The sequence below is a fragment of the Cetorhinus maximus genome, chromosome 12 (genome assembly GCF_964194155.1).
Source record: "Cetorhinus maximus chromosome 12, sCetMax3.hap1.1, whole genome shotgun sequence".
In the NCBI taxonomy this organism is placed as follows: Eukaryota; Metazoa; Chordata; class Chondrichthyes; order Lamniformes; family Cetorhinidae; genus Cetorhinus; species Cetorhinus maximus.
The window spans coordinates 89,016,453-89,043,162 of NC_135890.1; the positions used below are offsets into that span (position 1 = coordinate 89,016,453).

At 42.1% G+C, this 26,710-nt stretch overlaps 1 protein-coding gene across 6 annotated transcripts in view; it reads left to right on the forward strand.

Moving 5' to 3' along the window:
* rbm19 (RNA binding motif protein 19) overlaps window positions 1–26,710 on the forward strand; it is a 285,521-nt gene that overhangs the window by 88,200 nt on the left and 170,611 nt on the right. For all 6 annotated transcript variants that reach the window (XM_078554054.1, XM_078554055.1, XM_078554051.1 and 3 more), the window contains 2 exons: window positions 2,938–2,993; window positions 8,450–8,563. In XM_078554054.1, the coding sequence (XP_078410180.1) occupies window positions 2,938–2,993; window positions 8,450–8,563 (170 nt within the window). The remainder of the gene's footprint in view (window positions 1–2,937; window positions 2,994–8,449; window positions 8,564–26,710) is intronic.

Below are 26,710 nucleotides of genomic sequence, written 5' to 3' on the forward strand. Positions count from 1 at the left end.
ACTTAGCCAGGGTCCCAATGTCCAAGTGATTAGTCTTAATGGCCCATCTCCAGCAGTTGAATACCTTCATGTGATTGCCGTAGATACCTTGCTAATGATACAGGAGATGTCCTTCACACTCCCCTGGAGTCGTCATTTTTGATGGGTTTTGCAGACAGACTGACTCGACTCCAATGAATTGGAATGTGGAATGTTAGTAGTGCAGATTAGGGTTGCTGGGTTTTAAGAAGTCTGTTTTTAAAAGTTCAATTCAGGTTTCCAGCCAGTGGATTAAAAATCATTATTTGGCATAAAGCACATCTTCATGACACTTAAACCGTTAGAGATATTCCTGTTTAAACACGCTTGCATTTGTTGCCAATGCTGTGCATGCGCAATTCTAGTATTTTACTCTGGGCGGGCTTAGGGGCATGGGCGGGGGTATGGTCTGGAAAGCAGGAAGTGTGGACTTCTTTGACTGTGTTTGAGTTTTAACTGCTGCAAGTGTGAAACTTACTTTTGTATAAAGTTAGGAAAGGGAAATAATAAATTGGGCATTTAATGTAGTAACTGTTATAGGAATGTTGATCTATAATAATGTTATTGCATATGACTCTAACACAGTAAGCTTCAATATATAATCCTAAATAAATTCATATTTTATGTTTGTTGATTTCTAGAATCATGAGCAGAATTTTACGCCAGCGGGATTTTACGGTCCCACCGCAGTCAGTGGAGTTCAGAATGGCTCGCCGCATTTTACAACCCCGTTCCCGCTGTGATGTGGCCGTAAAATTCAGGCCCATGTTTCACAAAGCAGCCCAGAAAATTGTAACAGAGATTGACCCTGATGGCTATAAAGCAGACCTGTGAAGCCCTCCCCCGTGAACTCCCCATTACCGACCCAAACTCAATCTTCCTCCGACCACGCTCTTCCCTCCGCAACATTAATGTCACTTGTTCTCGGCTGCAGCCTTTTCTTGGGCCTTCCCTGCCCAACACACAGTCCAGACCTCTAGAGCGAGTTTTCCCATACAAGGGGAGGGGGTTTTGTGTCCATGTAGGGGGAATTAAATTCATTGTAATTGATGTTGGCTCTGGGTCTCTGCTACCTTGTCCTGCAGGTCTGACAGGCGCAACGCCATTCTATTTCTGCGCATGCACAGACCAGTGCGCACGTACATTCTGGTATCAGTGGCCATCTTGCGTTGGCAGGAGACAATATTTTAAGGCGTGACACTCAGTCTCCAAACCAAGTCATATTTTTCTCCCCATATCTCTTTCCTTTGTTTTCCTCACCTTTGCAAATTATTGTCTTCCACCCATTCTACAGCTGAGAGACAGGAATGGTCTCTCTTAGATTGTTATCATGAATGCTATCAATGTGAAACTGAGTTTAGCCAGCTAGAAATGCTTGTAGATGGAGAACATTAGTTTTACCTTCAACAGTTAATTCCTTGTTTAAATTGAGCACAGAAAGATTTTAGTTTGAAAATACAATCTGTCCTTGAGTTGGAGGAGCCTGAGATGTCATTGTTATCACTTCAGGTGCAGTGTCCACTGTCACATGCTTTGAAAAATCAAGTTTAGCTACTAATAAAATCTGATTGCAAAATAATATAACATCTGTTTAATCCTGAAAATATTTAACTCCACAGGTGTTCCCAGCTGCTCCCAGTACTGAAGGGTTATCTAGCTATGATATAGATTACAAATTAGTTACATGTAAGGCAAGAAAAGGCCAGAAGATGGAGCACTGAGTGAATTTAAATAGAGAGGGCAGCAGTGCAGATTAGTTGGACCAGTTACTAGGAGATAAAGCAGGCTGGAGAGATAGGTGGAATGTGAGAGAAACACATGGGAAGCAAATTGCAGTACTCTATTCCAATGACTTGGTGTGTTATAAGGGAACCTATATAAAAGTGCCTTCAAGGCTAAGATCTTAACTTCATTCCAAAGTTTTTATGTTTAAGCATGCTGCATCTTCTCCACTACAACACTACCAGCATTGGTTTTTGTAATTCACTCATAGAGATTTATTTTCCTTTCTCTACCTCTGCTTCAGAATGGTAGCAAATTTTGATTCTTTACAGTTTTTATGCTATAAAGTAAAATTGTAAGATTTAGATTTTGAGAATGTTTGAAAGTACATAGTATTCTAGGAATAAATATTTCAAACCGGTTAAATGCCTTGATTGTGAAGGACAGAAAAATATTTTCAATCAGAATTGCATGCTTTCAAAACACGATTTACAATTTTTCAGAGAATTATAGCTTGAGGGGGTATGCAAAAGTAATGTTATGAAGATCCAGCCTATTTGGCATTCCTACTGGATTTGCACTCATGATTTATCTGGGTCTGTCTTCAGCTGGCTGCTATTCATTTCAGTGGGGAAAAGCTTTGTTTTGAAGAGGAGAATGGAAAAAAAAACATTCAGTGCCTGCTGAAACTAGAGTTTTAATATTGAACTTCATAGTTTTTGCATTCACACAAGTAAACATTTCTCTGTTCAGGTAGAATATTCAAACTTTCCTGATTCTTTTAAGTCCTTAGGCTGTCAGTGACTCACTGTTCTCATCTTTCTGAACAACTCATGTTTAAGCTTTCAGCTCATATAGTCTGACACTGAAACAAATGGTATATGCAAGAAGGCCAGCTTTTGCTTTTTTACACAACATATTGTGTACTGTGGAGGCTGTACTGAACTAATATACTCATCAGAGCCTGACGACTGGCATGCAGTAAACTAATCTGTGGCTCTGTGAAGCTTAATGGCGTTTCTAGGCAGTACTTTAAATTGGTAAAACGTTCAGTGTCTCCCCCACCCCCTTTTGTCTGGGTGTTATGATTTGTCAATGTTTAGTGTAAGATTCTCAATATAGTTCTCAACTGATTGAATATAAATTACTTTGTCTTTATGTTTATGACATGTACCCTGGATTTCTTTAAAATCCTAGCATTGTATGGTGGATGATCATCGGTTAGAGTTGAAGATATCAGACAGAGCTACAATGTAAGTATTTTGATTTTATTTAGTTATTAAATGAATTGAGTACATCTGTTTATTTGAAGCCCTGACCCAAATATTAAGTATACAATGATACAGCTGCACTCATAGAACTTTGGGTTTTAAGTAAGGAATTTTGTGCTTTTGTGTTTATGGAGCTATAGTTATTTTGCATAAACTGTTTATGCTGCAGTTTAAGACTTTTGCTCAAATCGAGAAATAATTTGATGGATTCAATGTGTCGTTTGATGTGTGAGATGTCTCCATAATCCACATTTTAGCATTCGGGTGGCTTGTAATGGAATAGTTTCTTTTTGAAACTATAAAATGAAGAATGGAAAGAATAAACAAGAAGTGTTAGCATTCATTCTTTAAATTTCACTGGGACTGATTTCAGAGGTAGGCATACATTGCTTATACATTTTATTTAAAGGTAATTGTATTGGAATGTCTAACAAGTGTGTAGATGTTAGTTTTGAAAACTTATTTAGAATTGCATGGAAATTTCTTTCATGGGCATCTAAAGTTATAAAGAGCAAATTGTAATCCAACAAAGGACTGCTACCAGGTTTTCAGGGTCCCACCAGCACAATTATTTACCAGTCCAAGTGGCAGTGGAAATAAAGGTAGCATTAATTCTGGAAATTAACAATAGCCATTGATTTTAATGGAGGTGGAGTTATGGCAGCAAATGTCTCATTGTGATGGAGATAGAGCAGCACAGAAGGCTTAGGAAATTATGAAGTAGTCATGACATAAGTCATAATTTCTTGGAAAATCTGTGATGGAATAATGGCATTTGCCATTACAATTATGTGAGTTCACAGGAAAATCTAGGCTAATATCACAATGTAATGCTGCTCAAAAGCATTCTTTTCACTTTTAGAGACAATTCTATTCCTAACAGTGCATTTACACTACGGACAGATACGTACAAAGTTCTTCCTGCCAAAAATTCTGGTTAAATTTTAATGCCAACAAAAACTGACTTGACTGTACACCAGTTCTATTGTACTGCGCCTCATAAATGAGCAAAGTGGCACCTGCTGTAGGTGATTTCACACCAATTGCTTAAATTCAATTGGATAACTTTGCACCAGAGTTGCATTGCACAGTATGCAGTGTTGTGAAACCATTCTTTTCATTGTGCCAACTGTATAGCATAACCACTCAATATTAAATATTATAGAAAGCTATGAACTGAAATTGCTGTTTAAGTATTCAGAATATTTGCTTGCATTTGTTAATGTAGAAATCTTTTATATACGCAGTTGTTTTGGGGTCACAATTTAGAGTTAAGTAACTGATAACAATACCTTTCTCAATTGACACAAAACCTCCATGCAGGCCAGCAAGCACCAAAGCAGTTTAGCTCAAATGAGCAGTCTGAGTGCTTGCATTTACAAAGTAGTGATAAATCATTTAATCAAACATTAGCAGGGTTTCTGGCTCCATATATTTAGCTGTTGAGGAAGTTTCAGAAATAGTCATTATTTTTAGAATTAGTGACATGAAATGTGCAAAATATGTACAGGGCAGTGAAAGCATTTATTTTCCTCCCCCACATTCAATTTGAGAACAGCTTGCACATTAGAAACTTAACTGCCTTGAAAAACCATGGGCAGAATTTTACGCCCTGCCGGCTTGCACGTGCCCGACCTGATCGGGCATAAAATTACAGGCGATGATGTTGGGTTAGCGTCCTGACGTCATCGTGGACTTGTGCAATATTTCAGTCTGTAGGGGCACGCATGTGCCAGAGCCGAGCCTGCCATTAATTTAAAGGCGCTTAACAGTCCAATTGACAGTGTTTTTTCCCTGCCCGTGCGGCTTTGCACTCGCTGCGTGGGCAAAACAGGCAGGCAGCGAGCTGACATTTTCAGAAACCCCATCCGTAAGCGGGATTAAAAGGGTCAGCAGCATTGCCAGTGAGTAGTGGGGAGTTTTGGGGATAGTTTGATGCTGGTTTCTTATTGGTACTTGGCAGCTTCATCTCTGTTCAGGGCTTCATTCCTAGCATTTAAAGGCTTCATTTCAGGACTTTGGTATCTGCAGGGCCCCTGGAGGATTCAGACCGTGTGGACCCTTCCAGGTTCAAACAGCCTTCCGTTACCCTGGTAATTGAGATTGTGGTCTCTGCTGATGGCGGCACCTCTGGAGGAAGAGAGGGGCAGAAGGGAGAGGAGGCCAGGTGTCCCAATGCAACTTCCAGGGAAAGACTTGTGGGAGGAGAGACACAGGCACAAGGGGCGCAGAGCCAGCAGGAAGTCCAAGGTGGAAGGGGCCGCAGAAGATGCCATTATCCTACTGCCAGGGTTTACAGGCAGCGTTGCAGTTACCTCAGTCTGTCTGAGGTGCAATGCCAAAGGAGACTCCACCTCTCGAGAGACAGTGACCTCCATTTGCCAGATGATTGGGCCTGAGATTGGCTCCGACTTTGTGGATGGACCCACCCCATGCCAGTGGCTCTGAAGGTCACAGTGGCCCTCAACACCTATGCCTCCGGCTCTTTCCAGGGGACAGTGGGGGATCTATGTGGAGTCTCCTAACCAGCAGTCCACAGTTGCGTCAAGCTGGTGACAGAAGCTCTGTTCAGGCGGGTCTTGACCTTTATTCTTTATTGTGCAAATGAGGCCAGCCAGGCTGAGCGAGCCAGAAGTTTTGCAGCGATTGCTGGTTTCCCCCGCATCCAGGGTGCAATCGACTGCACACATGTTGCCATCAAGGCAGCAGTGGGTCAGCCGGGTGCCTTCGTCAACAGGAAGGGATTCCACTCCATGAATGTGCAGATAATGTGTGACTGCAGGATGCATATTCTGCAAGCCTGTGTAAGGTACCCTGGCAGCTCCCATGACGCTTACATCCTGAGACACTTCCAGGTGCCAAGGCTCTTCAGTGCTCCAGCCTGAACGGGATGGGTGGCTGCTGGGTGACAAGGGCTATCTGTTGAAGAGATGGCTCATAGCGCCTCTCCGCCACCCAAGAACAGAGGCAGAGAAGTGTTACTCAGGCCATAATGAGAAAAACACAATTTATCTCATTCTGACAGTTCAATAATGTTTAGATAAAAGCTCCTGGTCTTCAACCTTCAACCCCAGACCATCATACATAAAGTAAACATAAATGAACGTAAAATCACCCGTGAATTGTCCCTCTTGTGCTTAAGGTGCTTTAAGCTTACATTTGCGAGTGCTGCGTCTTGGTGCTCCCCCCTCGCTGGCACCGGTATTGGAGACAGCCTGCTGACTGTTGTCTTGTTGGCCTTGATGACCATGGCCGTAACCCTCTGGCCAGTGGAGCCTATGCTGGCTCCGCCTGGGAGGGAGCAGCCAGTGCCACGGTTGGCACCTCCCCAGTCGCTACAGCCTCATCAGATGCCACAGTCACTGGTAGAGGGACAGAGGAACTGCTGCCATCATGCAGAGCAACCTGGGAGGAGATGACAGGAAGCTCATGCGCCAATGTGAGGTCGCTCTGGACCTCCCTGCTCACAATTGATGGACGGGAACCTAGCTGTGATACCTGGCGCCTCACCTATCTCCCACACTGGCACTGACCACCTGAGGTCAGTGCCTGTGTGAGTGCTTGCAGGTCCAAGTGCAACCCCAGGAATCCCTAATTCTGTTCCTGGAGCTGTCTCTCCATGAGAGTTGTCACTCTCTCAATGGAGGAGGCAGTGCACTCGGCCATGACAGTCAACACAGTGCTAATGCTCCGCATGGACTCTTCCATCATGGAACCATGGAAAGCATACCCTTATGGACCTCTGTGACGTCGTCCAGTACAATCTCGCTGGGCATCCGGCATCTGCCTCATAATGGGCAACTCCAGAGGCTCATCATCAGCTTCCGACTGAGCATCATCCTGGTCCCCAGCAGTCCTCCGACTGCCGGTGCCCTGGGCACACTCTGCCTCTGCCTGCACCTGAAGCAAGTGTGAAATTCCCTCACCAATGTGCACCAAAATACTAGCCGCCAATATAATGCCCACCGAGGTGCTGGTATCTGTGCTGGTGCCTGCTTCAGAGAGCGGGTGACGCAGGTGCAACAGAAGCTCGTTGGTCCTCCGGTGTCAGGGGTGGCCCATCGGACATGTCATTAGTTAAACTCATCACACTGTCGCTGCATGCCTGGCATCCTGGTGAGACCATTGAGATCTGAAACAAGGTGCTCTCTTCTTCCAATGATCGATGGGGACTCCTGGCTCAAGTCTCACATCAGTGAAGAGACTGCACTTGAATGGTTGCACGAACCAAAAGTCTCACCTTTGTGTACTGCACTCTTATCTTGGTCTGGCACCCCCGCCCCTCCATGTCCGGTTGCACGGGGCCGCTGCCGGTCTACGACCTCTCAGTATTGTTGTGGGCTGTCTTCTCCTGAAAGAACAGAGGAGCATTGATTAGCCCACTCTGTATCTGTAGAGCCTGGCCAACCCCAGCTGAGGAGCACCTGGCAGGGCACATCCAAGCTGTGGGCCTCAAGCCGCAAGGCACTCAGTCCAAGCAGCCAGGGCTCACCCCATTGGCCAGCTCCGGCGTCATTGACAGTTGGCATCCCCGGGGGATGGCCACACCTTAACACTTCTGCACACTGACCCAAGCCAACATGGTACTCACCCACCCTGAGCGCAGCAGGTCATTGAAGCGCTTCCAGTACTGGACCCAGGTGCGCTGCACCACGTCGTAGCTGCTCACCATTGCTGTCACCGCATCCTGCGCCCTCTTGGTGAGGTGCGGTGGCCTCATCCTCCCATCCCTGGGAACAAGGGTGTCCCTCCTGGCACCCACCTCCTTCAGGAGGATGGCGATGCACTCATCAGAAAAGCAGGGGCTGAGTGCCCACCTGACCTGCCGTGTCCAGCCGCACTCAACTTCATTGCAAAAGTACAGGAGACGTCTTTCCCTGGCAGCCTTCCGGGGGCTGCCTGGGTCACTTTTAAACTGGCCATGGGTTGTCATTGGACCTGGCAGCCAACCGCCCCCTGCCCTTGTTTGGCCATTCCTGGCCAGTGTGGAGCCACGTTTCACACTGGGCAGGCCTTAATTGGCCCACCAGTGTGAAATCGCGGTTGGGGTCCAATCGCAGGCAGCAGGCCTTTTCGCAGCCGTTCCCCAGCCCTCCTATCGCGCCCACTCAATGGCCTCAAAATCCTGCCCCATTGAAAAGTAGATGAGATCACGTTACCTCTTCTAGCTTGAAAAAACCCCACTAGCCTGGCTTTTATTCAGATTTTGTGCCACTTGAATAGATAATTTAATGAGGCACTAGTAAGTGAACACTAACATCTTTCTGTATGTGAAGATTTGGAAACCGCTTCAGATAATTCTTGCTGCTGTAGAGTAACAGTTCTACCAAAATTCTTCATAACTGGTCTTGCTGTTCTTGAATTCTACCTAGTTTCCTGCATTGTGATGTCCAATTTTTAGCTGCATTAGAAACATAACAAAATATTTTTGTATGCAGATCTCTGAATCCGGCTAGAAAAATCCAAAAAGCAAAGAAACAAAAGGTCTCCAAAATTCTGATTCGAAATATCCCTTTCCAGGCAAAAGTGAAGGAAATCCGCGAGCTTTTCAGGTAATAAACTAAGATTTCTCAGTTGTTGTTCATCACCAAACCAGAACTTTGAGTTTTCTATGGTATTGCACATGGTAAATTGGAGAACTTGAACTTTTTTACCTATCTTGCTGTTGTTTTGTTCCTGTTTTTCTTTGTCTCATTTATTTTGCTTCTCTATACTATAAGAAGGAAATAGGAACTTTGTTTCATATAATGCCATCAATGACTCGGTAAACCTCAAGGCACTTAACAAGGTGCTCCTGAAAATGTCGTCATTGTTGTAATGCAGGGAAGCACAGACACCAATGTGCATTAAGATCTGTTTTAGTAAACATATTGTGAGATTAGTCAAAAAGAAAAAGGAAGCATTCGTAAGGGCTAGAAGACTGGGAACAGATGAAGCCCGTGGAGAATATAAAGAAAGTAGGAAGAAACTTAAGCAAGGAGACAGGAGGGCTAAAAGGGGTCATGAAAAGTCATTGGCAACCAGGATTAAGGAAAATCCCAAGGCCTTTTATACATATGTAAAAAGCAAGAGGGTAGCCAGGGAAAGGGTAGGCCCACTCAGGGACAGAGGTGAGAATCTGTGTGTGGAGCCAGAAGAACTGGGAGAGATACTAAATGAGTACTTCTCATCAGTATTCACCAAAGAGAAGGACTTAACGGTCGATTTGTCTAGGGAAGAGTGTGTAGATCGCCTGGATCATGTTGAGATCAAAAAAGAGGTGTTGGGCGTCTTGAAGAATATTAAGGTGGATAAGTCCCCAGGGCCAAATGGGATCTACCCCAGAGTACTGAGGGAGGCAAGGGAGGAGATTGCTGGGGCCTTGACAGAAATCTTTGTATCCTCACTGGCTACTGAGGTCCCAGAGGATGGGAGAATGGCCAATGTTGTTCCATTGTTTAAGAAGGGTAGCAGGGATAATCCAGGAAATTACAGGCCAGTGAGCCTTACGTCAGTGGTAGGGAAATTATTGGAGAAGATTCTTCGTGACAGGATTTATTACCATTTGGAAGCAAAAGGGCGTATTAGTGAGGGGCAGCATGGTTTTGTGAAGGGGAGGTCATGTCTCACTAACTTGATCGAGTTTTTCAAGGAAATGACAAAGATGATCAACGATGGAAGAGTAGTGGATGTTATCTACATGGATTTCAGTAAGACCTTTGATAAGGTCCCTCATGGCAGACTGGTACAGAAGGTAAAGTCGCATGGGATCAGAGGTGAGCTGGCAAGATGGATACAGAATTGGCTTGGTCATAGAAGACAGAGGGTAGCAGTGGAAGAGTGCTTTTCTGAATGGAGAGCTGTGACTAGTGGTGTTCCGCAGGGATCAGTGCTGGGACCTTTGCTGTTTGTAATATACGTAAATGATTTGGAGGAAAATGTAACTGGGCTAATTAGTAAGTTTGCAGACGACACTAATGTTGGAGGAGTTGCAAATAGTGAAGAGGATTGTCAAAGGATACAATGGGATATAGATTGGTTGGAGACTTGGGCGGGGAAATGGCAGATGGAGTTTAATCCGGACAAATGTGAGGTAATGCATTTTGGAAGGTCTAACACAGGTAGGAATTATACAGTAAATGGCAGAACCCTTAAGTGCATCGACGGGCAGAGGGATCTGGGTGTATAGGTCCATAGGTCGCTGAAAGTGGCAACGCAGGTGGATAAGGTAGTCAGGAAGGCATATGGCATGCTTGCCTTCATCGGCAGGGGTATTGAATATAAACGCTGGGAAGTCATGCTGCAGCTGTATAGAATCTTGGTTAGGCCACGCTTAGAATATTGCGTGCAATTCTGGTCGCCACATTACCAGAGGGATATGGAGGCGTTGGAGAGTGTGCAGAGGAGGTTTGCCAGGATGCTGCCTGGTCTGGAGGTTATTAGCTATGAGGAGAGGTTGGAGAAACTCGGATTGTTCTCATTAGTGCGACGGAGATTGAGGGGCGACTTGATAGAAGTTTACAAAATTATGAGTGGCATGGACAGAGTAGATAGTCAGAAGCTTTTTCCCAGGGTGGAAGAGTCAATTACTAGGGGACATAGATTTAAGGTGAGAGGAGAAATGTGCGGGGCAAGTTTTTTATGCAGAGGGTAGTGAGTGTCTGGAATTCGCTGCCAGAGGAGGTGGTGGAAGCAGGTACGATAGTGGTGCTTAAGAGGCAGCTCGACAAATACGTGAATAAGATGGGAATAGAGGGATATGGACCCCGGAAGTGCAAAATGTTTTAGTTTGACTGGCAATATGATCGGCGCAGGCTTGGAGGGCCGAAGGGCTTGTTCCTGTGCTGTACTTTTATTTGTTCTTTGTAAACTTGATTGTTAAAAATGTTGCATCTGCATGCACTTCTATCTAGACAACATGATTTTTTTTTTTATTGTCACCCATTTGAGCCATGTTTTTGCAATTGCCACTTTTGCTGATGGAGCTGTTGACTGCACAATCTGGCTTCCACAATTTCTGAAATTTTTTCATTTGCCATTTTTTCTGTCTGTGATTTTAAAAAAAACAATTTCATGGAAACATTGGAGGCACCGCAAAATCGGGTATGCATAAACCAACAGCCAAGCACTATAATGTGTGCGCATGCTTGTGATCTCCTATGGTTTTGCACACAAAGCCAAGGGTGGTATTTTCTGGCTCCACCTGTCGCCAGGATCATCCGATCCCATCGAAAGCCAATGAACTTGTGGCTGTGCCACCGAATACCCCGCAGCAGGTCCCGCCATGACGGGGCGTAAAATCCCGGCCCAAGCCTAAGTATAGTATTAAGCTGAAGCAAGGTTAGAGGATTGGAAGAAAATTGGATCAAGATGGGGAGAAGCTAAAAGAGATTGAAGAGTAGCTGTGATGGACCTGTGAGTGACAGGGAATAGGACAAAGGGAAAGGATGAAAGGGAACAGGGTCAGAAAATTAAATAAAAGAGTCTTTGTAGAATGACACAGGAAAAGAGAAATCGGGAAACCTTTTCAGGAGGACTGGTCAGTCGAGTGGAATTGGGGTTGAGTTGGGTGGTGGGGGGTGCATGTATGTCCAAGGGCAAAAAATTTGGAGAGGGCATGGGAGAAAAGCTACATAAATATTACAAAAGCGAAACCCTGCGAATGCTTGAAATCCAAAAATTGATATAGAAAATACTGGAAATACTTAGGTCAGGCAACATCTGTGGAGAGGGAAAGATTTAGAGTTCATCAGGTCATCAATGTGAAACATTGGGCTGTGACCTCTGAGCTCCCCAGTGTCTGATTCGGGGAAGTACGCCAAAGATGCGCTGGGAATCCATCTGAGAAGTTCCCAGCTAAGGGTTTGCACTGCAGTTGCCCGGAAGTGCACACTTCCTCTGGACAATAGCGCTGCCCTGGGAACTATCTGAAAATACGGTTTAAATTGCAAACTTCGGATGGTTCCGCCAGGGTTATACTAATAATTACACAGAAAAAGCTAGAAGGATTAAAACCTCTTCTAGCTTCTGGGTAATTGTTGTAAAGACCCAGACAGATCTGCTTTTATTTTAGCTACAGAGCTATACTGGTTCAAGACTGGGATAGGGGTGATGGGCCTTGGGGAAGTTTAACTTGGGAGCAGGGCTGGGTGGTGTTGAATTAGGGGAGCTGATAGTCAATCTTAGTGAAAAAGGCCATGAGCACCTTGCACTTTTGAAGGGGAGGTAGGAGAGAGAAATTTAACGAGATGGCTGGTAGCAGAGAAAAACTGGGGGTTAGATTTGCATTTCAGGATGACCCTGAAGTAGATAGTTCTGTTAGAAGAGATTGAGGACCAAAGCACTAGATATGGTTCACCCAGCTTTTCAGAATTTGTGCCTGAGGTATGAACTATCTGTGCATATATTATGAAAACAACAGCCCTGGAAGTGGGCATGACTCACAAGTGATACTGCAGTAAGGAAAAGGTACAGTGCATGAGGAAAATTGGGCTCACTATGCTGGCAGTTCTGTGGAGACCTACAGGGGTAATCGAAACAACAACACTGCGTTACCTTTGGCAGTGAAGACTATCACTGTGCTCAACCTTTTATGCCACAGAACCTTCCATGCACCAAAGGATACATGGGGTCGATTTTTGTGCCATTTTAGGCAACTGAATTTATTTTCAAAACGTTTGTGTTATTTTTGCCATCAAAAATCCACTTGCAATTTTTCCCATAATGCACCTTAGCCTGTCTGCAGCCTACTTTCTAAATTGGACTTTCCATAATTGTTATTGAACACAGATACGTTAATTTTATTAGTATATTACCCCCTCCACAGTTGGATTAACAATCTTTCCAATATTTATACTGATTATAAGTGCCTTGGTAGCTGCTGGGGAAGAGTCGTCATATAGATGCTTTTTTCCTTGTAAAACTTAGGTGCAATTCTTGAGGATGCAATTTTATCAGAACACGGCCTTGCTGCAATTACCTTAGTGAATGTTAAAATATGAAGAAAGATATGTGGGAGGTATGAAATCCTGCCCAAGAATCTTGATTCATGTGATTTTATAAATGGAGCTGATTGCTGATGTCCACTTGGCTATATAATGTACACTAAGAGTAAGATGTCACATGTAGCTGAGAATTAATCTCATTTTAATCATGTACAATTTTGAAACAGTGCTAGGAAGACGTAGTTTGAAATGTGCTTTTTTCTTACTGCAGATTGCATAGGAAAAAAAACCCATGCAAAGTAATGTACTTCCTGGGTTTATTCACCAGAGGGCACAATAGGATTATAATTTGAATTTAATCCAAGTCAATTTTCTACTCGAGTCATTTTGTGGCTCAGTAAACATGAGACAAGAAATGAGTTAAAGGTTTATCTTAAATGCTGAGCAAATGAAGGCCTATAATTACTACCTTTTAAGATTTTTCACAAAAGTTATCTATAATTAGGTTAGGTCTGAGCAGTTTCATAATGGATTAAGAGTTAGAAAACTCAGAAACCAGGATGCTCCAGTGATTAAACAAAGCAAGAGGACTCACACCTGTAATTCCCTACATGGTTTGTTGCTGGTTTCAGCCAGGGAAGACCAAGAAAGATGCTGTTTCTCTATAGGGTCCTAAGGAAAATAGATTTTTTATTCATTTTTGTCTGCAATTGTTCGCCAGCTTGTCAGTGTTGAATGGCAGTAGCTTGGGAGCAGGCCAGCTGCTTTCATGACTAGGAATTGAAGCACAGTTGTGTGAAACTTAAGAGTGGAAGGACACTTACAATCATTTTAATGATTGGAACTCGTGTCTAAGGAAATTTTACTTTCTATAGGACTTGAGCTAAATAGAGATGTGTTTGAAACAGTAGTGGAGGTGCTTTCACTGAATGGTTCACTTAGTAAATGTTATGTTGTAAACTATTTAAAGGTATTAAAAAGTAGCCAATGGCAATTGTTTGTTTTAAGAAAATGCTGTGATTAGTACTGGTGGGTCAGTAACAAATCTTAAACTTCTGCATGAGCAAAGTTATAACCTTTCACTTTGTCAGCTGATTTAAGGCACAATTTACAGTAATGACTTTTTTTGCAATTCAATTATGCAGTTGGTGTTAAAATGATTGTTTGCTAATCAAAGATCATAAAATTATAATTGTTGAACTTGAGAAAGATTTTTTGACTCCTGAACGAGTTTATTAATGTTTACAATTTTTATAACAAAGGTTACTTCAGGTTGGTACATACTTTTGTTACTCATGTCACTGTTTCTTGAGTATTAACTTCTTATTGGAAAAATTCCTAACGGGACAGAAAAATAACTTGTTAGAACTGTCCTGTTGCATATACATTTTGCAAGGAGAAGTGCCACATTAGTTGATTTCCTACAAGCAAGACAGGAAGTTGCTCTGCATTAAATGTTTTACGAAAGCATTTACAGAGAGGGTATTGGCTTTTATTCTTAAGAACTGATCAAATTTTCAATTAAATTATTTTGCCACAAACAGCCCTACATTGAACATTTATGGATGAGATATTGAAGATATTTAAATGAGGGAACAGAAATCCTAATGGAACATTGGTATAAATGATGTTCTTTGTGGAAATTATTAATGTCATAGGTATAAGGACTACTTTTTGCAGGCACATTTTTGAATTGAAGTCAGTTTAAAATATTTGGCAAAAGGGAACTGTCTTAGTTCTTTGGGGGAGAAAACAATTGCAGTTGTGCTTTGAAATTGGGGCATTAGAACAATTTCTAGCTTTCTCAGAAGTTGACGCCAGTCTTGATTTAAGTGTGGAAGTTCCGAAGCAGTGACGCTATCTTTGCTATCAGTGCAGTTTTACAGACTTGAAAAGACATGCTCTGCTTTGACCTGACACCAAAAGCGTTGAATCACCTCACTTGGTTGTGAGAGTTAAATACCCACCATGCACTCTGATTTTGTTTTTGACCATGTTTCCCACTGGATCAGCACACACTGTTCTTCCGTATATACGTTTGATGTGTCATTGTCAGTTGCAGGCTTTGTGGGAATTATTCATAAACATCTGAAACTAGTCATGATCTATTCTTGGGTTTCTAGCAAAGTAATGCTTTTTTGGACTTGTGTTTGTTAGCACTTAAGAGTAAGCTGTTGCAGACTTATGTTTGTTTAAAATCATTTGAAATCTGTACAAAATATTTACACTAAATTTTTATTTTTTTAAAGATTTTTATAGACATGAATTTCAATATGAATTTTTGTATTGACAAGTTGTTCATTCCATAATTTTCAAAGCTTATTTTGTAACATTACATTGCGGGAGGGGAAAGTTTAGGTTCCATATACAAATCCTTGGCAGGACAAATTGATAAGTTGTTTTTTTAAAAAGTACGTAGGATTCTTGGTTTTATAAATAGAGGCATAAAGTACAAAACAAAGAAGTTGCACTTAAACTTTATAAATCACTGACTTGACCTCTGCTGGAGTACGGTTTCCAGTTCAAGCCCTTGGAGAGGGTACAGGGATTATTTGCTACAATGATACCAGGGATGAAGGGATTAGAATAACTGGGATTGCTCTCCTTGGAGCAGAGGAAGTTGAGGGGTGATTTAATCGAGGTTTTCAAATACATGGGTTTTAATGAGTCGTACAGGAGAAAATCTATTGATACCTGGGATGGGGGTATTATGAGGAAAGTTTGGACAGACAGGGTCTGTATCCATTGGAGTTTAGAAGATTGAGAGGTGATCTTATTGAAACATTTAAGATCCTGATGGGACTTGACAGGGTAGATGCTAAAAGGATGATTCCCCTGGTGGGAGAGACTAGAACAAGAGACACAGTTTAAAAATAAGGGGCCTCCCATTTAAGATGGAGATGAAAAGAAATTTTTTTCTCTGAGGGTCGTGAACCTTCGGAATGCTCTTCCCAGAGAGCGGTGGAAGCAGGGTCAGTGAATAATTTTAAGGTAGAGGTCGATAAATTCTTGACTAACAAGGGAGTCAAAATCTGGAGTAGGCAGAAGTGGAGTTGAGGCCGCAATCAGATCAGCCATGATTTTATTGAATAGAGGAGTAGGCTTAAGGGGCCAAATGGCCTATTCCTCCTCGTTCGCATGTAAATGTTTTCCACTGGCGGTATGGTCAGTGCAGTTTTAAGATAATTGGCAAAATAATTGGGGGGGGTGAGGGGGAGAGTAGGATGAATTTTTTTAATGCAGTGAGTTTTTAAGATCTGGAATGCAATGCACTGCCTAAGTGGTAGTTGCAGCAAGTTCAGTAATACATTTTAAAAGGAAGTTAAATGTATACTTGAAAATAAACCATTGACAAGTCCATCTCTCCCTGAAGGCCATGTCAGAATCCTTCAATCAAGTTTCCGCTCTTACCACAATATCGAAATGGCTCTTGTGTACACATGCAACATTAAGATCGCCTATTTGCACCTCTGTAGCATAGCCCGAGTCTGTCTAAGCTCACCTACTGCTGAAACCTTCACCCATACTTTTGTTACTTCTAGACTAGATTATTTCAGTGCACTCCTAGTCAGCCTCTCATATTCTACCCTCCCTTCTTGACATAGCACATGGGCAGCAGAGTTTTCTAACTTGTACCAGGTCATGATCACCCATCAACCTGTGCTTATTGACCAACATTGCCTTAAAATTCTCATCCTTGTATACAAATTCAAGAGGTTTTGAGACCAGACTATAAATTTCAAGTTAGGAGACATTTGATGTAGTGATAGTAGAACAATTTATTAGCAACAAAAATTATACATAACAAAAGAAGGCAGTTGATATCCTAGTTCACATGGTCCTAGCTTCTCACTGATTCTCTTGGCTGGATGTGACTCTGTCCTCTTTTCTCGCCCTATCCTGGTTTTCTGAAGGATAGCCGAAGAGGCTGTCCTGTTTCTTTTTTGCTTGTGGTTTCTGCTAAAACCTTGCCTCCAGCAAAAGAGAGAGGGGAAAATCGCCTGCTTCTGCAGGAGTTACTGGTGGTTCTTGTTGTCACACACAAACTCTGGTCTGCAGCCCCTTTTTTCTTGTGTATTCCCAGGAGGGGAAGTAGGCAAACCTTGCACCCAAAGTCTGTTTTTCCTTCACCTCGGACCATTTTACTCATCCTGAGATATAAATCAACAACAGATGGATTTTTGGATGATTGCTGAGATGTGGGAATCAATCTCCATTGTCTCCGCAAACACAGGAGATTAAAAGCCCAGTCTTTTGAATTTTCTATATCTTCCTTTCAGGTGTCTCTGTTTGAAGTAGGCCTTGAGACCTCTTCAGGTACAACATTCCATGTACACTCAGGGCAGGTGTGTCAGTATAATCCACATTAGAATTTTCCAGAAAGTGGTCACTTTACATTATCAGCCATCTTCTGATTAGTCTTTACTTATGTTTCTTTTAAAAACACAGGTCCTCCTTAAAAAAAGTTCAATGTGCCTGTAGGTAGTTGGTAGCTGTAGCCCGCTTTGTGACGATATCCTTTGATCACAACTGGTGACATAGTTCAGACATACATCCCTGCTTCCCTTTTGCTGTTCACGCTAGCAATTCACAGAGCAATCCCTGTTATAGTGTGATCTCGATTTAACTCAAGTCACACAGGGAACGACTCAAGTCACACATCTAAAATTAACCCTTCATCTACTCGGAGCTCATGTAAAGCGCACACAATTCATAGCACAAAGTATAAAAAGTACAAAAAAAAAATAAAATGATTTACATTTCCTACACACATCTCTCCATGGCTTTGCCCTTCCCACTCCATAGGCCAAATTTTTGTCTCCCAGTGGAGGTGCGAATCAGTTCTGAAATGCTGAACCTGGCTTTTCTTTTTACTGGAAAAGCAATTTTCCTCTTGTCTTCCCAACCCCTCGCCATTTTTTGTGTGGCCTTTTCACAGGTCAGGAATGTCTTGGGTACAAAACCACATGCACCTCTTCCAAGGCTGGGGCCCCCATTGTGAGGACCATAGAAGATTCTATTTCCTCTCACGCACCCTTTTCATTAGCTGGTGCGGGTTTTGGAAGCCCTAAAGAAACGCACCTCCTTGGAGAGTTTGTGGCTACTAAGAAAAGGCTGCTGAGGAGCCTGGAACATTCTGAAAAACAAGTTTAAAATGTTTTGACACATTCAGATGTCACTACTAGATGCTGCGTTGCAATGTGGATGTATTTTTAATGCAGTGATTAAACAGAGTGCTCTGTCCTGCAAAGGTAAGTTAACTATTATATTGACCAGCATTGTACAAGTGTTAACATGCATTGCAGTACATTTTTTCCATTGGAGAAAGTGCCTTAATGCAGAAAAATGTGTTGGCAACTCTCCTTGTCGTGTTTAGCACTGGGATTTAAATGTGCAGCCTCTGACTGTGAGGTAAGAAAGCACCCACCACTTTTTGAAAGGTAACAAAAAAATTTCTTCCCTTCATTGATTGACAGGTAAATCTGCTTTGAAATGAAGAAGACACTTGTTCTTTCAATTTCAGGCTCTTGTATTTATTTTGATAGATGTGGTTGTTAAGAATACTTGGCTGAGTTACAAAACCTTACGGAATACTTAGCTCAGTCTGTTGACACAGTTGTTTAAGCGAGGCTATAATAACATATTCAGCCTTTGATGTGGTTGGAATACATGGTTTGTTTATACAACATAATCGCCACTTAAGATTAACCTTTTCCAATGGACAAGGTTTTTTGCATTGATGGCCCTTTGAGAGGATTACAGATTGACCTTTGAGAATTACATTGCCATTGTTTAATTTTTTTAAAGCTGCATTTAAAATAATTCATATTTCTGTTGCATGGCTCCTGAGGAGTGGATACTGGATGAGTGGCTATGGAGGGGGCAAGGGAGATCTGAGGGAGTATGGAGGTGGCATAGGGGACCTGAAGGGCAATAAAGTGGCGTGAGGAGACATGTCTCTTTTTTTTCAGCAATACTCAAGTTCTGTACTACCAAACAACTATCTGTTTGATCATTGTTTTTGTTTAATACTATTCAAAGCAGTTAGCTGCTGCTTGTACCAAATGTTTTCCTGTTTGTTTTTTTTAAAGTCGCAGTTAAACTTTTAACTACTTAATGCGTGTGCAAAAAGTATAAGGAAGAAGGACTTGAATAAAATGTCGACAAGATGGGATGAGGTTCTTCCCGAAAAGATGATGAGAGTCAGTTTTAAATATGGGCTTTACCACAAGCCAGATTTCACAATTCTATTTGAATCTCTACTTATGCAATTAATTTATTATATTTAAATATACATTTGTCTAAAGAAAAGGGAAAATACAGTATACAGGAGTCAAGTCAGAAATTGAAGACCATATTATTTGCACTGTACTTGTTTTATTTGAAACCTTAGAACTACAGTAGTCTGTTTCTTCTTCTCAGTCAAGCTGCTTTAGTATAAATTTTGTAATTTTCATGAACCCATCCTATACCTGTTACCTTTGGCCACAAATACCACTTAGCATTGTTGTGTTGATGCCTAAAAATACTACTCAATCATCTTTAGCTTTTTACTGTATAGTAATCTACAACACAGCCAATGAGTGTGACTCGCATGCCCTTTTCTTCGCCTTAATCCCCCACATCCCACCCCTCCACCCGACCCACAAAAAATACTTTAAATGTTGCTCTGAAAGCATTGTCCTTTTTTTAGGCAAACATATACTCTTGGGTAATACTTGGAACATTGATAATTCATGGTTGCTCAATTTTAACGGTTGAAGTATTTTTAGAACTATTTTTAATTGCTAGAAAATGAAATAGTTGATTCATGACTTGTGTGCATTGTACTAAGTCATGAACATGACCCAGAAATTTACATTTCTTTTTCAAAGATTGCTGACACTACCTGGTTTTTAAAAAAAGCCCTTTTCCAGTTTTCTTTGGTATAGTTCCATAGGTAATGGGTAGAATTGGCACCTCTCCTGTAATGAAAGATTAACCTTCTGGGCACCCTTGCAAGTACCTAGTAGTCAAATAACAATTTGAGGTATCACAGCTGAACTTGCCCTGAAGTGCAAGAAGTATAAGGAGAAGGACCTGAATAAAAATGTTCACAAATTGTGATTCCAGTCCTCCCAAAATTATGATGAGAGCTCATTTTAACAACTGGAGCTTTACCAGGAGCTAGTTTTCAAAATTATATTTGGATCTCTAGCTATGTGGTTCATTTGTTATCTTTAAATATACTCTTGTTTGGAAGAAAGGTAAAATATGTTGGGCAGAATTTTGTTGAGGCATCAGGGGTCTCGCCTGGCTGGAGAGCCAGTGAGTGGCCCATGCTGCCTTTTTGGAAACGCCTGCCGAACCTCAAGCCAATCAGGTAGTGGCAAGGCTTAAGGCGGGTCTATCCCTGGAATCAAGACCCCAGGATTAGAAGTCTCTCCTCCTGAGAACTGCCGGCCAATCGGAGACTGGCAGTTCTTGTGCTCAGCAGCGCCACTGGGGAGGCCGTGGCTAATGCCAGAAGGACAAGCAACAGTGTCCCAGGATCGCGGAGCGACCCAGGCCACAGGTAAGTAATGTGGGCAGGAGGGTGTGGTTTTGTGGGGGTGGGGGTCATGGAGAGGGTTGCAGGAGGGTGGTGCTCAGTGAACCCCCCCACCTCCCCAATGTGCAGTCTCTTCATCAGGCACTGAGTGCCTTTGAATGAGGGCTCCCCCCAACCCAAGAAGGTGACAAGCTAGCCACGCAGTTTTAGTTGCCGTGGACACTGTATGGCGACAGGCCTGCCTGCAGCTGGGTTAATTCCAGCAGCGACGCCATGAGGCCCTTAAGTGGTTATTAATTGGCCACTTAAGGGCATCAGTTTTCAGGGTGGGAAGGACAACCTCTTAAATCTGGTGAAGCTGAGAAAGTGGTGGGTTTCAGCTATGCCACCATGCTGCCCAATTAAGTTCCCTTCCCGCCTCCAGGCTCACCACCAGAGAGAGCAGAAGATTCCACCCGGTGAATGAGAGCCAAGTCAGAAAGTGAACTCTGCACTAGTTGTATTGTATGTAATTTTATTTGAAACCATGCTTACCTCAGTATGTGCTAGAAACCTTTGAACTACAGAAAAGGCAGTTGTCAATCCAAAGTCAGCAACTTAACTTATTTTTCCCCTCCTAACTCAGTGCCACTGAGGGGCTTTCATTCTTAGTGCAACCCAGCTGAAATCAGTTAATTCAAAAAGGTCTGGGAATTTGGCTTGAGATTGTTGGTTTGTATTGTTTGGTTACAGTGGTCATTGTTATTAATCTCAAAATGAACACTGAAGAATATATTTTCAGAGCTGCCGAATTGTCTTTTGTATTGATATCCAATGTTATATTAGCATATTGAGCAAATCACTAAAAGCACATTAGTGACGCCATTTTATTTAGCATAACCAAATATTTTCCTAATTATTCCATTAGTTGGCCAAAGAGGAGCCTGAAAATCATAAAGCTCACAATATATGCTCATTTAATTTTTAAATCAACTTATTTTTCTACAGCATAACTGTTGCTGTGACAGCAACAGGATCTAGCCAATCACTAAAAATGCTCAAGAACACATTAAAATCAATTATGCAGGTGCCTGTAATCTAATGCAAATTTGGCTATGATGCAACTATTTGACACAGCAGGACATATTCTAGCATTTTGGTTTTCCTCATGCCACAAAAAACCTATAATGCTAAAACTTACTGAAAGTAAACTTGATGTTCACTATTTATTCCCAGGCAATCAGAATGTTCTCAATCAAGAATGTACAATATTAATTCACAACAGAGGAAGAAATATGACTAAAACAAATAAGTGAACCTAGACACATAATTGCTATTTTCTTTTTGTTTCTTGTGTTCCTCTTTTCAGCTTTACCCTGCACCCCCCCCCCTCCCCCCGCATACTGCATTTCATTTTTGCATTTGTGCCTATTACTTTGCTTTCTCCTATGTTTTCTCGAGAGATTTTATTTTAAAAATTGACAACATTTGCAATCGCATGAAAAACATTAGATCCTGCCTTGGGTTTCATTATAGGTGCACAATGCATGGCAAATCAAAAAGGACCTGTAGTTAGAGAGCTTGCAAATGTACAGCTCTTGACGACCACTCTTTTTTTGACCCATAAGATAAATTGTTACAGGAAAAATAAACCCATTAATTTAATAACAAACTAATTACACCAAGATTTGATCTGATTTATTTACATCCATTATTTTCTATTCCATTTGTACTCCTATTTTAGACTGTTGTGTTGACCATTAAGGCGTCATGTATATATGTTTAATGAACTGGGGTTTACCAAGGGCAAATCAAGCGCCACTGTTACAAAAACCTGGTTTATAATTCACAAGTTTTAGAATGTAACTTTTAGTTTCAGGAGCGTAACTTTTAGATTGGATGTTAAAGTATTAAGTGACAGATAAGTGAATATCTGATTGAGAAACTGGTAATAACTCTGATGTACATGCAATTTAAACAAGCCTTACCACTTAAATGGTAACCTATGTTTATCTTGCAAGGTCAAAGTTGATGGTGAAAAAGAAAGCTTGTTATGGAGCCAGAAGGTCTGGAGAAAGATCTTAAAACTCTATTAGCAATATAAATTATTCATATGGGTTACAGTATCAAAGAGTAGAACTGAAGGTAAAATAATTTGTTTCCTTTTCTGTTTGAACCATTCCAAAGTACATCACGTTGCCATAGGGATAGTGATTCAGTATGGGTACTTGGTTAATTTGGGAACAGACAAACAACTTTTTTCTGATGTAGAGTACATCTCACCAGAGAGAGCCAACAGGAGATGATAGTCATTTAGGCCTGCATTTTGAGCAGAGAAAATACTAACTTCATAATTCACAGTGTGAAATGCAGTTCAGATTTTGAGAGGGAAATGCAACTGGAAGATATGCTCCAGCTTGCAGCAATTGGAAGAAATCTACAGGGGTTTTCGCAGAGCCTTGTGGCAGAAATCAGTCAGCAGAGTTAGCTTGGAAAGCTGTGGGAAGGCAGTTGGGTGTCTGCCGGCAACCCAAAAAAGGAGCTGAGGCATCCATAGTTGTGAGGTGTGTAGGGAAAAGATGGAGAGTCGTATAGTCAAAAAGCGTATGGAAGGACGCCATAGAATCTTACCTCGGAAGATAGCTGGAACACTCAGGAGAATTAAAGTGAATTCCGGAGATCTGTGGCATCCCTTTGGGTTGGTTTCCAGAGAAGTGAATGCACCTTCAAGATTGTTGCAACGCCTCAAAATTATCTGTTGGGTTGAGGGAACGTGGTTGGAGAAATAGAAAGTAGAGCTGAGCTCCTAGCATTAAGTAATTATAAACTATGGTGTTAAGTTAATAGTGTTTGCTTTGTTTAATTATATACGATAAAGTGTGTTTTTTAGTTTGAAAATGTAAAATCTAGTGGCGTAGTTTTGTTTGATTTGTTGGGTGTTCGGATTTCTCTTTCAATGTTAAGTCCCTAACAGGATCGTAAAACCACATGTATCCATATTTCACCTGGGCTCCCGCCCAGCAATCATAGAATCATGGAACATTTACGGGACAAAAAGAGGTCACTTGGCCCATCATGTCTGCACTGGCTGAAAAACGAGCCACTCCGTGAGCCCCACTTTTCAGAATTTGGTCTGTAGCCCTACAGGTTACGGCACTTGAGGTGCATGAGTTGAGGGTTTCTGTCTCTACCGCCCTTTACTACAGAGAGTTCCAGACCCCCCAACTCTCTGGGTGAAAATTTTTTTCCCCTCATCTCATCTTTCTACCAATCACTTTAAATGTATGCCCCCTAGTCACTAACCTCTCTGCTAAAATAAAGTCTTTACTCTATCCAAGCCCCTCACAATTTTGTACATCGCAGTCAAATCGCCCCTCAGCCACCTCTGTTCCAAGGAGAACAACCCCAGCCTATCCAATCTTTCCTCATAGCTGCAATTTTCCAGTCCTGGAAACATCCTTGTAAAGCTCCACTGTACCCTCTCTAATGCAATTCCACCCTTTCTGTAATGAGGTGACCAGAACTACACACAGTACTCAAGTTGTGGCCTAACTAATGTTTTATATAGTTCCAGCATAACCTCCCTGCTCTTATATTCTGTGCCTTGGCCAATAAATGAAAGGATTCCATATGCTATCTTAACCACCTAATCAACTTGTTCTGCTACCTTCAGGGAGATGTGGACATTCAGTCCAAGGACCCTCACTTCCTCTACGCCTCTCAGTATTCTCCCATTTATTGTGTAATCCTTTGCCTTGTTTGATCTCTCCAAATGCATCACCTCACACTTTTCTGAGTTGAATTCCATTTGCCACTTTTCTGCCCACCTGACTAGTTATTATGATCCTTTGCCAGACCCCAAGTTGGTGAGACCCGGTTCGGGACCAATAATGTTTTGTTTAAAATAGACAAACTTTGAGATTCAAGACACTCACAAAGTGAATAAAGCCACACGATTCCACGGGTTTTGAACAAATAGAATAAACTTTACCATATAAGTTGAAAAAGATAAAACAATTTACAATATTTATCTTGTATTCTAAAATCCAGGGTAAGTATGAGGTACATGTGAATTATTGTTTGGTGGTACAGAACTTGAGTATTGCTGAAAAAAGACATTTTGTCAAAGTTTTTCATCTTACACTCATCAGGACAATCACAAGAATATCAATGTCGGGGAAGCAACAACTTTATACTGTATGAGAAGGGAAGAGATTGGTTGGCAAGTGGATTCTGATTGGTAGAGGCGTTGCCATGGAGAATGCACCAGTTAATGGTGCCTGACAGTTAACCACCAAGCATTTGTTTGAACCGGGCAGCTTGACTCTGGTCAAGGCATTGCCCTGAGGAATGAAGCAGTGAATGGCTGTTACTTATTTTGTTCAGCTGAAAACAGACGCAATGTGTGTACATGTTCTTTCTGTCTGCAAAGAAAAGGGCCCTGTGTTTACATGTACCTTCCAGTACTTGCAAATGCACCACATTGCGAGCCCGACTGACAATCATAAATTGGTTGTCAGCATAATTTTTAGCACGCAGGATTATTTGGCAAATGTTGTCCAATCGTGGAAGCACATCTAATGTTGGACACTGTGTTTTGAGTTTTGCAAGTACAGGCTGGTTTGATACGATCTGTACCTTGCTTGTTGCGAACAGCAGAAGTGACATGCCGTTTGATACAATCTTTAGGATGTTCGGCCTACATACTTGGCATCACACTGGCACTGAAATTCATATACCATTAGGAAATAGAGACAGTTTAAGTAAGTTGTATTTGTGGGTGTTAGGAATGAGTTCTAGCTTTAAAGTTTAAATTTAATTTGTATTTCTGTAAGAAAAGGTCAAGTTGAGTTTTAGTTTCTCTTTAAAAGGTGCTTGCATTTCTAATGAGTTTTACGACTCTAAGAGGAGTTAAGCAAACACGAGTAGAAAAAAACTGGGCTGTTGCCTAGCAACAGAGATCCAGAGAAGCTGGCTGCAGCCCCACACACACACAGGACAACTAAAGGAACAGCAGTTTTGAGTTCAGTTGGAAGAAGATGCCAGGACAGGCAGGGCATGATAAGGGACAGATAGGTTCCTAGATAAAGAAGAAAGTCCCCAAATCCAGGGGAGTGGAACAGGCAAATGCCCCAAGAAGATCATCTAGTCAAAGGAAGGGACAGGAACCTGGAAAAGGTCCTGTTAAGTGAAGTTAAGAGTGAGGGGCAGAGGGGGAAGGATCCAAGCTTCAAGTTAAAGAGAAAGAAGTTGCAGAAAGCAGATTCAAAGCAATATAAACGCTGGTGAGAAGTCAGAAGGTCCAAAGAGACAGCTGAAGGTCTGTAACTCTTTGCTATGAGCATGTGAAACAATGGTGTACTGTTGACGGCTGAGTCGGTGAGAGAGTGTGCGGAAGACAGCTCGAATGCATGTGGGGTGACCCAGGGGAAAGGAACATTGGAAGGAGAGTTCAAAACCCTGGAGGTGGACTCTTGCGGAACGTGTATAGGAGAAAGCATTGGTTTGGAAGAAGATTCCAAAGCGAGTTCTGGGAGAGTGGAGATTGGAAACCCTCATGTGAAAGATGGAGTTCAGTGCAAACTAAATATATAACATTTAAGGCTCAAGATGTTCCACTGCTTGTTACATTTGTTCCCACCTAGTAACAAGGGTGGGACCCATTTGGAATGCTTTGATAGGTCACCAGATCAGTTCAAAGGTCAGTGAACAGTCAGTTTGAGTCAGTCAATTTTCATCAGAAGAGAAGTGCCCCAGAGAGGGACAAGGGAGGGAGACAGGGAAAGGTCCCAAGAGGAAGTCCCGGGTAATTAACAAAGACATGGGACAGAAACAGGTCCCAGTTAAGAAAAAAGAAAGGAGCTGAGAAACAGGCTCCACGTTAGAGAAAGGGCTGTGGGAAACAGACTTTAAGTAAAGAGGGCCATTGGGGAAAAAGGTACCCCTTTGGAGCAGTGGTGTTCTGCTTGGCATGGTGGAAGATCAGAAATTGTGCTTTTAAGCTGACACCAGTTAAATAAAGTGAATCAGACCTGCCTAATTGTTTGCCGGCGGGGCAATTAGATCAGGTGTGCAAACGTTATTCTGACGAGCTGGGTTTTTAATGAGCATTCATGAGATGCAAAGGCATGCAAATGTGCTTCCCAACATGGCGCAGTGCGAAACTCGTTCATCATGAAAGTCAGGGGGTAAAATTGCAACCTGTTTTCCTGCTGGCGGAAAACTGACTTTTGTCCGAACTCTGAATTTTCCAATCTTGCCTGCCA